Genomic DNA, 14,332 nt, shown 5'->3' with positions numbered 1-14,332 from the left:
TCCTTCAAATAAAAATGATGTGGAGCATTACCAATATTTAAATCAAGAGATGACAGTTTTCTATACAAACTGATATTTCTGGGTAATATTGGTTTGCCAGATTTAGAGGAAAATATTTAAACATTGACCTCAAACTTAATGCTGTGGCAGCAGGGCTGTGGCTGGTGCTGCAGCACCACTCTGTGGCCAACAGGTTTTAATTTCCACAATTGGATGTGCATTTCTAAGGTTCTCCTCAGGCAATTGCTTTTCAGTAAAAGTATAAAGTGGCAGAATGGATTACGTGAATGGGCTGTAACTTACTGCAAACTTTCTTCCCAGACTTGGGTTGCTCAACACATCACCCAGAGGGTTTGAGGCAAGAATTCACATACAAGAGTGATTAATATATGGCTCACTGGTTTGTTTCATCAGTTGCTTAGAGTGATTCAGTAATTGCCCCAACACTGCAGCAGGGGTTAACTTTGTAAGACATACCACATGTTTGAAAGAACTACCTCAGAAATTAAGCGTGAAATTTTCAAGATTTGATCTTGGTTTGTTTTTTTACATAGTGGAGGAGAAAATTTCACTTCTCCAGTTTTTATTTTACTTTATACCAATGTGCAAAAAGTGAAGGTGTCTGAATCCTTGTGAAGTCTTGTGTTTGCACCTGACTAGAACTACAGAGGCTTAAAGACACACCATCCTGACAAGTGATGTCATACATTTATTCTTTTGTTTCCAGTGACCTCAGCACATCACAACTTTAAAAAGGAAAAAAAAAAAAAAAAAAAAATTAAACATTTGTGAGAAGAAAAATCCCAGCACCACAACTGCCAGACATTTCACTATGGAGACGCTCTAAGAGCTGCTTCCTGCCTGCAGTCTGATGACGACAGCTTCATGGGGCTGCAGTTCTAGCATGTACAAAGATGTCAGCCCAATACGGTCCATTCCAGTGCTGGTTATAAATACTCCGGTCTCAGGCAGGTCCTGGATCCATGCAGGGTCCAGAGCATGGAACTCAGGCCCGACATTGAGTAGAACGAGGAACTTGACGCAGGCCCAGGAGCGGAGGAAGGCCAGGATTGGGTGAGGTGGAGGCGAGGAAAGAGTGGAGTTGGAAGAGGTGTTGAAGGGGAGGAAGGTGAAATTGCCATACAGAAGAGCTTCTTCTCTTGCTCTGGTGTGACGGAGGACATTGAAGAGTGCTACAGTCGAATTGATCTCATTGTCCTGAGAAAGGGATGGTAGTAACAAGCATCAAAAGGGAAATAATGCTTGAACTGACTCACTTGACTCAGGCATTTCTAGGGGGAGACTTGGTTACTTACCAAGTGATTGAGTGATTGATTCTTCACTCCATGTAATGTGCTGCTTTTCTGAGACATTTATAGCAGAAAAGTTTTATTTTGTAACATTAACATGTTAAATTAATGATTAATAGACTCAGTCTGAAGTGAGGGCTTTACCTGTGTTTGGATGATCTCTTCATCATACTGGATTGCAGGTGTTCCTGGCAGAGTCATCAACAACATGAGAAGTAATTTCTTCAAGTCATGAGATGCTTTACCACCAATCTGCAGAAAGACACTGCAGTTACGTCGATCGATAAAACATGTTTTGAGTAATTTAAAGCAAAGGGCTATGGATCAGTGCTTTTGTCTATTTCCAGTCATGTATTTATCAGGTAGGTCTGAGTCTTACTGTCCAACTTGGCCATATAGGTTGTTCTTGTGCTTGCAACTGTGTCCTTATAGCAACAGCCACTTCAAGGGCTGACAGGAACTGAGATGAAGATGGTAGAATTGACCTCATGACTACATCCACCAGTGTAACATTGATCTGGCTGAAGGTGTTTAAAAGCGGTAGGATGTCTCTCGTTTGTTTTAACACCACAATCCTGCAGAGTCAAATAAGCACAGTTTATTTCATAATGGTGGTGTGGGGGGGGGGGTGTCACATTTGCATGTGTTGCTGTACCTTTCTCCCTCCTGATCACTGAATTCCTCCAAGATATGTCTCCACTCCAGAAGAGTCTGAAATGTAAACATTTTATTGGAAAGTGAATAAAACAAATACATACAGGAAAATGTTAAACATGAAGAAGTAGTCACCTGTTCTGAAAAGAATGCATCTGTATCACAGATTGCAAAACCTGCCACACCCTGATGCAACCAGAACCTGAGTGCATGCTGTGGAAAAAGTCATGTTTTAAAAATAAACCCAAATATCACTGACAAGTTAGCATGTTTTCAGCATGAAAAGATGGTAGTTTACTTGTACTGTGGCTGGGTTACTTGCTACATCACGTGGTCCCAACAGACTCAGTTCACAGAGGTCCAACACCATTTTGAGACCTGAAGGACCAGTAAGGACTTCAGTAATCACCAATAACAGGACAATTCCAGCTGTACAGCCTGCTTGAAATAAAAACACCTCACCTGTTTTGTTGCTTTCTGTGAGCAGGTGTTGGATCTGAGACAACATCCCAAATCTTCCAGTCAAATTGTGGTTTACCAGGGTCATGTCTTCATGAAACAGTCCCTCCAGGATTACAACCCCTATACCCAGGGACCTGAGGTAGGGAAGCTGCTCATGCAGGCCTTGAAACAGATCATGAGTAACATTTCTCAGTGTCATTTTCCTTCAGCTTCATCCTCCTCACTTGTCTTAAAAAGTGTTGATGAGACTGTTGGTAAATAGTATTTAATACTTTTGGTATCATTTCCAAGCAGCAGTCTAGTCCAAGGGTACTTATCTATACTATACAAACTGTTCCTGTACCTCTGAGTTTAATTTCCCTGCATGGGCTCAAAGAGGTTGTTGCTCTGATGTGGCAGCCCACATCATCATTCCTGTTGTCTGTACACAGTCAAGTGTGGCATGAGACATCAGTTTTCTGCCCTGAGCAAGAGAGTCATGTGCAAGTCTTTCATTTGAGGTATGACAAACTTTGGCCTCAGGATTTTCCACAGTAACTGCAGATTGCCTATTGTGGATTTGTCAAAGGCTGTTTAAATTTCCACTGTAGTTACATTGCACGTTGTCACACCATGTGACTAGAGCTCAGATTATTGAACAGTCACTGGCTTCTCACAGGAAACTGACCTCACCAGGCCAATAAAATGGACCCCTCCAACAGCAGCAAACTCCCTGTGTGTCCACTAGTCTGTTCATTTGTCTGGAAATATACGCTAATAAAGCTGATCTGTATGAATATATGACACTGGTTGTTCTGGAGACACTGGCATTAAGAGGCAAAAACAGTTGTAACCTTCTTCAACGTGCATACACATTTTTGCAAGTAATGCAAAAATGTTACCTAAAGTGTCAGTAAATCTGAAAACGTTCTCACCGCTAATGCGTCTTGATCCTTGGGCCTGCGCCTCCGTGAGCAGGGCGGGCTGCAGCCTGTAGAACAGCGACCTCTGCCACCATTTGAGCGGCGTAACGACCGGCCGGGGGCTCCTCACTATGATGGCGATGGCGGTGGCGAGTATGGCCAGCAAGGCCAGAAAGAACACCAATAACAGGTAACAACGCACCCTCCGCCACCAGGGACCCCCTGCCGTTGCCTCCAGCTCCTCCTTTGTCATCGGTTTCCGGTGCAGAAACGGTTCCGCTCCTGGTTCTGGGACGAGTAGCGGTGCAGTCTCTGAGGAGCCCACACTGCCCGGCTGCCCGAGGGCTGGCACAGTGCCGTACCCAGGGTCTCCTGCGTCCACAGGCATCCCGCCCGGCTGCAGGTACATGACACACACACACACACACGTTAACGAGTTGCATTTCAGTTTGCATACGCTCACAGCTGTAGCTGGGCTGAAGTTTTGTTTTGTTTATTTGTTTCCATACCGTGCCACCTGTCTCCTCAGCCACCACTTTCTCAGGTTGCTCCATAGTTGCAGCAGGACAGATGGTAAAACAGCTTTTTCTGTACTAACTGAGCGCACACGCACTCAGGACGCAGCACCCACAGCACCTGGATCCAACTTTCCCGCTGCTCCCTGTTTTACGCAGGTGCTTCGCGGAATTAAATCAAGCCAGCTCTGGCACCTGATTGGCCAATCCTAGTGACCCCACCCCCACCCACACTTCATACAGGGATTTAAGAAGGTCACTTAATTAAGTTTTAGAGAAAGCAGTGGGACCCACTAATATGAGGCCCAAGCTGTAAAAAAAAAACTATCTGTTACAAGTAGCTAAAACTTTATTTTAAAATCAAAGTACAAAAGTATTAGCTGCCATACCAAATAGACTACCAAAAGTAAATAAATACTTTATTTAAATACTTTTCACATTGATGCACTACTGGGCTCGTCACTCTAGTGTTGCAGCTGGTAAAGGTGGATATATTCTTAACTACCTATATGTGCCAGTATGTAGAAGTTCATATATAACTACCATTATATACTTAAATTTGAAGTTCTTTGCATAGTGCTGGGTGATTTAGGAATTTTCCACAGGGGATCAGTGAAGTTTTATTATAGTATAGTTTAGTTTAGTTAGTTTTATTTGTGATTCTGAAAAGTAGCTAGATTTACTGTAATGGATACAAAATACAGTTGCCTGTGAAATGTAGTGAAGTCAAAGTATGAAGTAGGAGAAAATGTAAATACTCAAAGCTATATACTCAAGCATGTACTTGAGTGTTGTATGTAGTTTGACTCAGACAGACATACTGCACGGGACGAACACTGGTTATGTGGCATATCCAAGATGTTTTCTTGCAGTTTTGGTAAGTAGAAATCCATTTGCTGTAAGTCAGGGGTCTCCAAATCCAGTTCTGGAGGTCCACAGTCCTGCTTTTTTTCCAACTATACCTGTCCTTGCAGTTCCTGATTGGCTGAACACACCTGATCCAGGTAATCAGCCGAGGGTAGGGCAGGGATAGTTGGAAAACAAGCAGGACAGTTGACCTTGAGGACTGGAGTTGGAGACCCCTGTTGTAGGCAGTGTACTTGGCTAAAGCCTGTATGGAATGGACTGGATGAGAGGCAGATACTATTAAGAGGTTTATCACAGTGATCATAATAGTCTTTTCACACACACGCACTTTAAGTCTCAAACTTAAGAGACCCACCTGCAAGCATGTGATTATCCAAATCCATACACAAATAACTAACAAATGAGCTAAAGCCAAATGAACCAGTTAATTTATTCCTATGCCACTGTGCAAAAACAGGATAGGATGTGATAGACAAATAAGTACATGCATCTCCAATGTGGCAGGATTATGAGTCTTATGCTGAATGCTAAATTTATTTCATAAATATATTTTGCTTTCATGTCTGCCATGATGATTGTGTATATATATATATATATATATATACATACATATATTAATTGTAATATATATAATACAATCATCATGGCAGATGTACATGAAAGCAAAATATATTTATATATATGAAGTCATATATAGAGCTGCGTTATATAAATACTATGCTGTACATGCTCTTTTAGCAATGACACTCCTGTTAAATAGATAATGACTTTGTTGCCTATGCAGTTATTGTTTAGGTCTCCTTTGGTGGCTACTGAGTCTCAAACAGCTGTTAGTGAGTGCTTAGTAAGCAACATGTGGACTGGCAAAGTCACCACAGAAAGACTGAAGTCAATTTCAAACCCAAGCCCATCCTGCTACTAACCACTCATCTAAACACCGTCCATTCACAGCCATTACTCACATTTTCTGTCTGAGGTTTTCGCCTTCCACTAGGGTCCTCTTCTGCCTCTTTAACTTTGTCCACAAATGTTCCCAGCTGAGTGAGCAGTGCTGTCCTGAGTTGGAAATTTGAGTGATCTGGCTTGTTAGGAGTGGGGAGGTGAGAAGGACACTGTCCAATAAAAGCTCTGCTCCGTCAGTTAATACAGAGGTGCTGAGCCTCACAACACTCTTGCAAGACATACTGAAGAACACATCCCTGGCCTCCTATGGAGCAGATTGGATTTTAGATAAGCAGATGAAAGATTGTAAACAGCAACTATTTTGATACTTGATTAATTGTTTGAGTAATTTAGCTTCTGCCTCCCTAAAGTTTGAGATATTTTTCTTCTTTTTATGGTCTGATAACTGACCATCAGGTAAAGTGGTTGGACAAAATGTTAAGACATTTTGAGTTTTGAAAAATTGTGATGGGCATTCTTCAGTGTTGTGGGATTTTATAAACAAAACTCTAAATTTAGAAATTGATCAACAAATTGTGAATCAAATAGTTGGACCCTTAAATCTCTGCAAATTTCATAAGTGGCTCTGGATGTCAAGCTTACGATATTGTAAAAGACCAAAAACACTGGTCACAGCATAAATGAAAGTGCTCACCAGATGGATGCAGATAGAGGCTTACAGCTCTATGGATCTGTTCGCTATTAAAAACAAAATCCTGCAGGAGAAGAATGTTTAAATCACATGGGGATGTCACATCACACTTCCCCTCCAAAATACCATAGGGTGTACATTTAATAATGTGTGTTAACTCCTGGAAACATCTCATCCTCTTCCAACAATAAGACCCCCTCATCTCTTTCTTTAGTCCTTCCCTCATTCTTCATCCTTTGGTGTCTCTCCTCCTCTCTCTCTAGCTTTGCTTTCCTATGGCACACATCTGTGTTCTTGCTATAACAAGTCATTGCCAGTCATTTCACCTTTGTGCACTGACATCGTTGTGCAAACTAATTATTTACTGAGAGATTGTACTTTCCATCATGAGACTCTGATACATGCCCAGTACAAAACTATTTTTGTGTGTAATTTTTTTTCCCCCTTTCGAATAATGCATGTTGGCTCATTAGGTTTTCACATGCACAGTTAGAGTCTATTATAAAAGTCAGTAATGTTCGGTGGATAGATCCTCTCGGGAACTGGATGGTGAAATATCATCAGATGCTCAGTCACTAACAAATAGTTTTGGAAGGTAAAGTCCCAGTATGACAAAAAACACAGTAGAACAGGTTTTAAAATGTAATTTTAGTGTACCAGAAAGCAAATGCTCTAAAAGTATTATTACACAAAGAGTCATCATTAATTTAGTGCAAGCTTTCTTATTCAAGCTGGTCTCCTTGGAGCTGGTGATGAGTCTGTTTCCATGGTAACAGTTTTAGTTTGAGTCCTCTGATCCTTCTATGTCCTGAAACAACACAAGACAAGAGCAATTGTGAAGTTATTGGCAGAGTTACTGTGTTTCTGTTTTCTTTTTTGTGTCTGTCCTACCATTGGCTCCTGAGCTCTGGGGGTCATAGCATGTTTCTGATAAGCAGAGATGATACAGTCTCGCCTGGAAAGAAACAGTGGTAGCACAGTACATTAAGGAGTTCTGCACTGACTCTCCAAAACTGTAAATTCTAAACATAGCTGTATATTTTAGGCCTCATTGCTCGGACTGACTTGCTTGTGATGCCTCCTCCTGGTGGAAGTCCTGGCATCTCCTCTGCAGTCAGGAATTTGATCACATAAAGAAGGTCAGGATCCTCATTTTTGGACCTCATCATCTGAATAACTTCTATAAAGCAAGAAAATCAAAACAGTATGGCTACATTAGCGAGATAGCCTTAGCCTGAAGTGAAGTGTCTTTGTGATGGTTGTTTAAAGTGACCGCAACATATCACCTTCCACTTTCATATCGATCTGTTGCTCCAGCGTGGCCTCCTGCTGCAGCGCCTCTTGTGACACTTGAGGAGCGCCAGGGAAGCAGACGATGATGATACTAATGTTGTCCAAGCTGCCCTGCAGAGGGAGGCAGAGCACAGAATTAGCAGACAAATATGTTTAACTCTTCCGCTTTACACATTGAGGTGTTTCTGTTGTTCTGCTTAATCTCACTGATATAACTGGGATGGAGAAAACAATAGAAACAAATTCAATGACACAGTTCAGCAGAAAAACTACAGCCCTTAAAATGATTAACACCTCTCTGAAACAGTTTGAGCAAAAACATAATTATCACATTCATAAAGGAGGATTTATATTATAGGATAGGTGTATTTGTTTTAACTAGGTGCACCTAATAAACTATACTAATATAAGCCTGACAAGGGCTCTTCTGCATTCATAATAACTAGTTTTACTGTATTTCGACCCTGTTCTAGTCATACTCTTAATTAAATAAACAATTTAATTCGTCTTCCACCACTTAAAATAGACCTGTTGATGACAGAGGTCATTAGTTAAACAGAATTTGGTTTCCTATAATCTCACACTTTTATTATTTATATTGATATTCCTGAATAATACATCAGTCTGGAGCTTTGGGAAGAGCTACAATAAATAGATAAATTATCTTATTGCAGATATACTGTTACCAACAAACAAAATATAGTACAGTATCAGTGGATCAGCTCGTTTTTTTTTTAAGCTTTCATTTACAGTACTTTTCTGCAGTGTTATTGCTATCACCCTGTTGGTTATAATATCAGAAATGTGATGGGTAAAGGTCTGTCTTGGAACATGCAGTCTTTCAGCGGGTACAGTAAGTCCTTTTAAATGAAATAAATAGCATCTCATCCCAACTAGGATAAAGCCTCTGAGCTGGTGTGTGTTGAGCTTTCGTCAACACACTCACATTCACTCTTAATCTGGAGCATGTGTACCTTTTCTTCCCTCCATGCCTTAATACAGCTATTTATAGACCAGACTAAGGTCTGTGTTCAGATGAGCAGTTACTAACAAGCATTAAAGAGCCCTGCAGGAGAAATATACGTAATTGTACAACAACGTCAGCAGTTCCTCCTCACAGAGACTCTGCCTATATGTCCACTTCCTATTGTAAAGCTTCCCATTCATAAAGTCATCTTCAGTGAGGCTGTGTGTGTTCTGTTGCAAAGGTCAATGAACTGAGTTTAGAGAAATGAGTTGAGAAATCTGAGTTTTTGTTTGGAAGAAATGTGTCTCTAGGTATCAGAATGTTTCTGTAAAAACAGTTTTGTTTTATCTTCGCTTATTTATGTAGTAAATTTATTGTTTCACTGTTGTGGCCTGAATTCTCACCTTATATAGGCAGAGGTCAATGACTTGGGTGCATATTTCTCTCAGGTCATTGCACACCTGCAGACGGCTGCGCACAAAGGCACACAGTTCCTCATTACTGATGGCGTCCCACACACCATCACATGCTAGAATTAGGAACTCATCTTCAGGCATCCTCTCTAGCTCGTACACCTCAGGTTCTGGTGACACTAGCTGCTCTGTTTGTGGCCTCCAGTCCACCTCCTTGAAATCAAAGTCCCCCAGCGCTCTGGAAACAGCCAGTGAGCCATTGACTCTCTGCAGGGTCACTGAGCCACCAGCGTTCTGGATACGCTCCTTTTCTCTGGGGTTGAATGGCTTGTGGTCCTCTGTGTAGAAGATCACCTGGCCGTTACGGCAGAGCAGGGTGCGGGAGTCCCCGCAGTTGATAAAATAAATGTACCGTGGTGACATTAAGACTGCTGCTGCAGTGGAGCCACTTCTGTCCCAGCTGCCCTGGCGGGCCAGTTTGTGCATATGGCGATCAATGTCCAGGAAGCCCTCACGGATCCCCTCTTTCACCTGTTCAGGGTCCTCATCTTCTTTAACCCCACCTGTGGAACATAAACACAAAATGTAATTATAGTTGTTAGTTTTCTTTTTTATTTTAGTTTACCCATTTCAGTCTATTCACAGTTGTAGTGAAATATAAAACTTGGTGTCTGATATTAGCAGCCAAAATTTGTTCCAGACCTGTTCGACCTCTGAACCATATTTATGTTTCAATCTTACATGAAATTACATTATACTCCTTTGGCATTTGCTTTGGTCCGAAGTGACTTGCAGTAAGTGCATTTAAACTCTAGGAACAACAGCTAGATGTTACAAAAATGGAAGTGTATGTAAAACAAATGAACGTGCATTCAGTGTGACAGTGTCTTTAATGGTTTTTAATAATTATATTCATCTTTATAGTCACTAATTGTTTTGTACCTGTTGCCAGGATGTGATCCAGCAGGTTTCTGGAGCAGTACTCTGCCACTGTGGTGCCTGCATGTCCATCAAACACAGCAAAGTACCCCCACTCTGTCAGCTCTCCATGCAGATGGGGCATGCATGTATGGGCATCCTCCATTTGAGCCCTCCAGCCTTGCATGCTCGCTACAGCATAGTTCACTCCTGACTGGGAGCCCCCCTCTGACACATGCTTCTCCAGGATTGGGTGGTCCAGGTATGGGCTCAGCATAGAATCGTCCTCATTCAAACTGCCCTCTTGACTAGACCCTGGTTCCCTGGATCCCCCTTTAAAGAAGAATGTGACCATCTTCTCTGTCTCTTTGGCCAGCTGCCGGAGGAAGGAGGGTACCTCTACATTGCTTGCTCGTCTGGCCGTCCTCATCACCCCGCGGAGCCTGTGCTCGAGCTTCCTACTTGAACTGGCAGCAGCCCGTCTCCTTCTGGCACCCCTCCTCCGGCCCTGTGTTTTCCTCAGTAGGTCCAGTGCAGCAGTTGGACTGTCTCACTCCCAGCAAATAAACCAAAGGTGAATTTAGATAAGAATGATGCCGTTATATCTGAGATTGAGTTTGTTTCAAATGGTTAAAAATGGTCAGGCCCATTTTTTTCATCACTTAGTGAAAGAATCCTTCTTTTGTCCCTTTTGACAGTAAGGCTCTAAAGTGTTTTCTCTCTCTGTCTCTCTGTTTCTGTGCCTCCCTCCTTCCCTCCTATACCCACCCCGTATCAGCTCGGTGTTTCTATTGGCTTATCTGTTTCTGTTGATTTATCCCCCACATGCTGCCTCTCTCCTTGTCCCTCTTTCCCTCCCTCTGTCTGTGTGACAGTGCTGGATTATCACCTGGCCTGGAAGCCAGCTCAGATCATCCATGCACACGTGCACGGATTATGAGTGTGGGATTTTACGCAAGAGAAAGATCCCCATTCATACAGGTCTAAATGGATATAGACACAGGGAATTTAGGCTATATACAAGGCATTTTCATTAAAACGTATTTGTGGGATTTGTCATTCAGTGATTTTGCTTACTGGTCTTACTGGGAGAAAAGCATTAGGCTGAACATTAAGCTGAATCATGATAACTGGACTCCTTGTTGTTGGGTCAAGACATTTCACCACGCATCAGAGTGGCTTCAGTCTGAGGGAAGTTGGTTAGAGGTCACAAAATTTTTCCTCCAGGTTGGTTTCACTTCACACCTAACCTGAATAGACCCATTGTGTGGGATAATAGAAGGTGAGCAGAGATGAGGGTCTAATAGTAAACTCTTGTGACGCCTCTTATACACAAACTCTTTATCCACAAACTTACTTGGACGGATGAAATGGCAGCAGCCATCCAGCTTTCGTCCATCCTTGTTCCCTTGTCTTTTGTCTTGATGGGGTTGCTACCTTATTGAAGTTGTTTGTCTCTACTGCATTGCTGTGATCTGTGAAGGCTTGAACGTCTTGGGTCTTGATCTTCACCCAGGTGTCATCTACAAACCCTAACCACTAGGTCAGTACCATGCCTGGGAAAGAGTTGAGAGCTTTCTTTTCCACTTCTTCCATACACAGATTGGGAAAATGGGTAACACAGGCGAGCCCATGGCACAGTCGTGTTTTGTTTGTAAAATTCACCTCTGATTGGTCTGAATTGGGATTGCTCCTCTTCCTGCTTTCTCCTAACAGATGTTAGAGCATCAGTGGTGGGGATGCTAGTGAAAAGAGATGTGACACCAAAGGACACAATTTTTAAATCTGTATCCAGTTTTAGATCTCTGACCTTAGAGACAAAGTTCTGGATGAGGTGGTATGTGTTTCCACTGATTGACTGAACACCTGATCAGCAGTGGGTACGGCAGAGATATTTGGAAAACAAGCAAGGCAGTAGCCCTTGAGAAACAATGCCCCCCACCCCCACCCCCGCTGTAGAGAAGGACGTATCTTCTATATAGTATTAAAATGAGTAAGACTTGATGGTTCAAAATCCAATCTTCACCTCAGAAATGTCACTTGACAAAACAGTAGCTCCTCAAGGTTCATTTAATTGCGTTTAAATATATCACATGAGCTTCATTAGCTGGTAAAGTTTGCCCAGGTTGACTGGATGTGCGATTGTTTTAACTGCAGTTTTCAAGGCCAAGAACTGACAAGTTGTAAGTTTACGATTCATATCTAGTAAATTCCATCTGCTTAGAAACATCATGTGATATGAAAATTCATAACAACTCCTATTTATCTTGCAGTGAGGTTGCTGCATGAGAATTTAGTATTCATTTCTGTTGTTGTCTTGTCTTGACGGCCAGTCCAACTTATGTGAGATCTAGTCTTTCAGTACATCAGAATGATTCGTTTGTGTTTCAGGGTTATTTGCTTTTGTTATTTTCCAGGCAAACTAAGTTACTTTATATAGCAACTTTAAAGATAAAAACACTTAAAGGCAATATATAAGTAACACAATGCAATGTCTAAAATACACATATAAATAAGACGTTAAGATAATAACATAACTAGAAGTTAAAACTAGCTAAAATGAAATAAATGTGTGTTATGTGTTAGCACGTCTTCTCCAGGCAACCCCTACGTGTTTGCTGATTCTCGTTGTCCCAACATGCCAGTGGTTTGTCTTAATCTTATTAACTGCTGTGTATTTGGAGCTCCTGGCCTGGTTTATATGTAGAGACCTCTGAGGTTTAAGGACTATATGTGTTGTGCTTTGATCTTATCCAGCTGTACGTAGGAATAAATCTTGTATCAGCAATTGTTGTTCTGTGCTGACAGATTAAGCATGTTTGTTTACCTTTATTTATCCAGTTCACAATTTGCTCATCAACAACTCTAGGCTAGAGTTCAAGTAACTGTAGTAGAGTTTATTATGGAGCTACACTTTGATACAGTATATGTGATGGAAACAGAGGCTCATATCTCTTCTATTATTGATTTTTAAATTTTATTTATTTACAGGTTCTCCATTATTTAAGTTACACAACAACAATGATTTAAAGTTAGCATATTATCCAGCACTGGTCATACTGCAGTATTTCACAGCACAGCCCATTGTCAACTTGTATTGGCTCCAAGCCCCCCCCCCCGCTGACCCTGAAGGATAAACAGTGGATGGATGGAGGAACATTATATTCTTTTTTTCTTCTTTCAAGAAAGACATACTTGTCCTTTCCATGTGTTATTTCTTTTTAGTGTGTTCAATTGATTGTATGTGTTCAGTTTTAGTGCTTGAATTATGTTAACTGAAGCACAGCAAAGAGAACATACACATTTTCTTGTATCTTCTTCATTTGTTTTCCACTAATCATGGAAACATTTTGTACCATCATCACAGCTCCACACTGCTGCATTTCACTGTTGCGCTGGCCATGGCTTCCCATCATAAAAAAGCTTTTAGTGGAGTCTACCCTTAATTTATATTATCGTGTGGTGAGTTTATTAGTTGTAATTTGACAACATACTAAAAAATGTGAAAAATACAAATATATGTATAGTGGAAAGAAATAATAAGGAATAAGCAGTAATATTGCTGATATGAAATTAGAAAATGATGTATATCTAAAATGCATTTGATTGGGGGCTCAGCTTGTGGTGCCCATCCTGAAATGCATCCTTCGTTATGTTTTATACAGTGTATGCTCGTTATACATTATTAATGACTTACTACTCCTTCTCTTACAGCCTGCACCCACGAGATCCTGTGATGAAATAACATAATGCAGGACCGAGGGAGGGAGGAATAGATGACATAGATTAGCTATGAGTGGGAGATGGCAACAGGCTCAGACACAGGGACACGCTCATTGCTGTCTCCCTTTGCTGTAGCACCGACCACTGCAGCCGTAACAGTGCAAAGAGGAGATGAAGAGAGGGGGGAGTAGAGGGGAGGATGGTGGAGTGAGGCAGGGCGGGGCAGCTCACTGATAGAGCAAGAGGGAGGAGGCTGCTCAACAGACAACCAAGAAACAGAGGGAGGAGGAGAGTGTGTATCCTCGGGACGTGAGTAGAGGAGCCGGGGGGGGGCTTCCAGACTGGATGGGCCCAGCAATGCCTTGATGGAGTATGGGCCAGGTTTTAGGATTCTCCCACTGCCGTGAGTTTGCTTTTGTTCAGCTGTTCCCCTCTATGATTACTGTGCGGGAGGTCTGCATTTGTTCATCTAACTATGCTACGTCATATATATTCCAGCTCAGCATCTTTTCTTGCTAACTGCTGTGAGCATCGTGTGTGTTAGCTCAGCCCCCTCTTCCCCTTCCTGCTACTCTCCATTTCTCCCTCTTGCTCCTACCTTTAATAAACACATGGCTGAATGGATGGATGATGTGCAGAAGCAGACCTGTTTTGCTGTTGTTGTGTCTCACTGATGTTTGTTCTGATGTTTGTGTATCAGAAGCCTTTGCAGGC

At 41.8% G+C, this 14,332-nt stretch overlaps 2 protein-coding genes across 2 annotated transcripts; both read right to left on the bottom strand.

The window, feature by feature from the left end:
- Positions 1-843: 843 nt before the first annotated feature.
- On the bottom strand, positions 844-3,974 carry LOC113125296 (4F2 cell-surface antigen heavy chain). The gene is made up of 10 exons (XM_026298667.1): positions 3,838-3,974; positions 3,341-3,725; positions 2,427-2,588; positions 2,263-2,342; positions 2,100-2,177; positions 1,966-2,021; positions 1,690-1,885; positions 1,455-1,562; positions 1,317-1,364; positions 844-1,218 (listed from the first exon to the last, which is right to left on the bottom strand). Exons 1-10 carry the CDS (start codon positions 3,880-3,882, stop codon positions 844-846), a joined length of 1,533 nt encoding a protein of 510 aa, XP_026154452.1. The 5' UTR covers positions 3,883-3,974.
- Positions 3,975-7,082: 3,108 nt separating this feature from the next.
- ppm1na (protein phosphatase, Mg2+/Mn2+ dependent, 1Na (putative)) lies at positions 7,083-10,325 on the bottom strand. The gene is made up of 6 exons (XM_026298668.1): positions 9,920-10,325; positions 8,969-9,540; positions 7,591-7,708; positions 7,370-7,484; positions 7,196-7,259; positions 7,083-7,112 (listed from the first exon to the last, which is right to left on the bottom strand). The coding sequence occupies exons 1-6, from the start codon at positions 10,323-10,325 to the stop codon at positions 7,083-7,085; spliced, it is 1,305 nt and encodes a 434-aa protein (XP_026154453.1).
- Between the last annotated feature and the right edge of the window lie 4,007 nt (positions 10,326-14,332).

The sequence above is a fragment of the Mastacembelus armatus genome, chromosome 13 (assembly GCF_900324485.2).
Source record: "Mastacembelus armatus chromosome 13, fMasArm1.2, whole genome shotgun sequence".
Classification (NCBI taxonomy): Eukaryota; Metazoa; Chordata; class Actinopteri; order Synbranchiformes; family Mastacembelidae; genus Mastacembelus; species Mastacembelus armatus.
The sequence above is the reverse complement of the archived record's forward strand: the minus strand, read 5'-3'. Positions and strand labels throughout refer to the sequence as shown.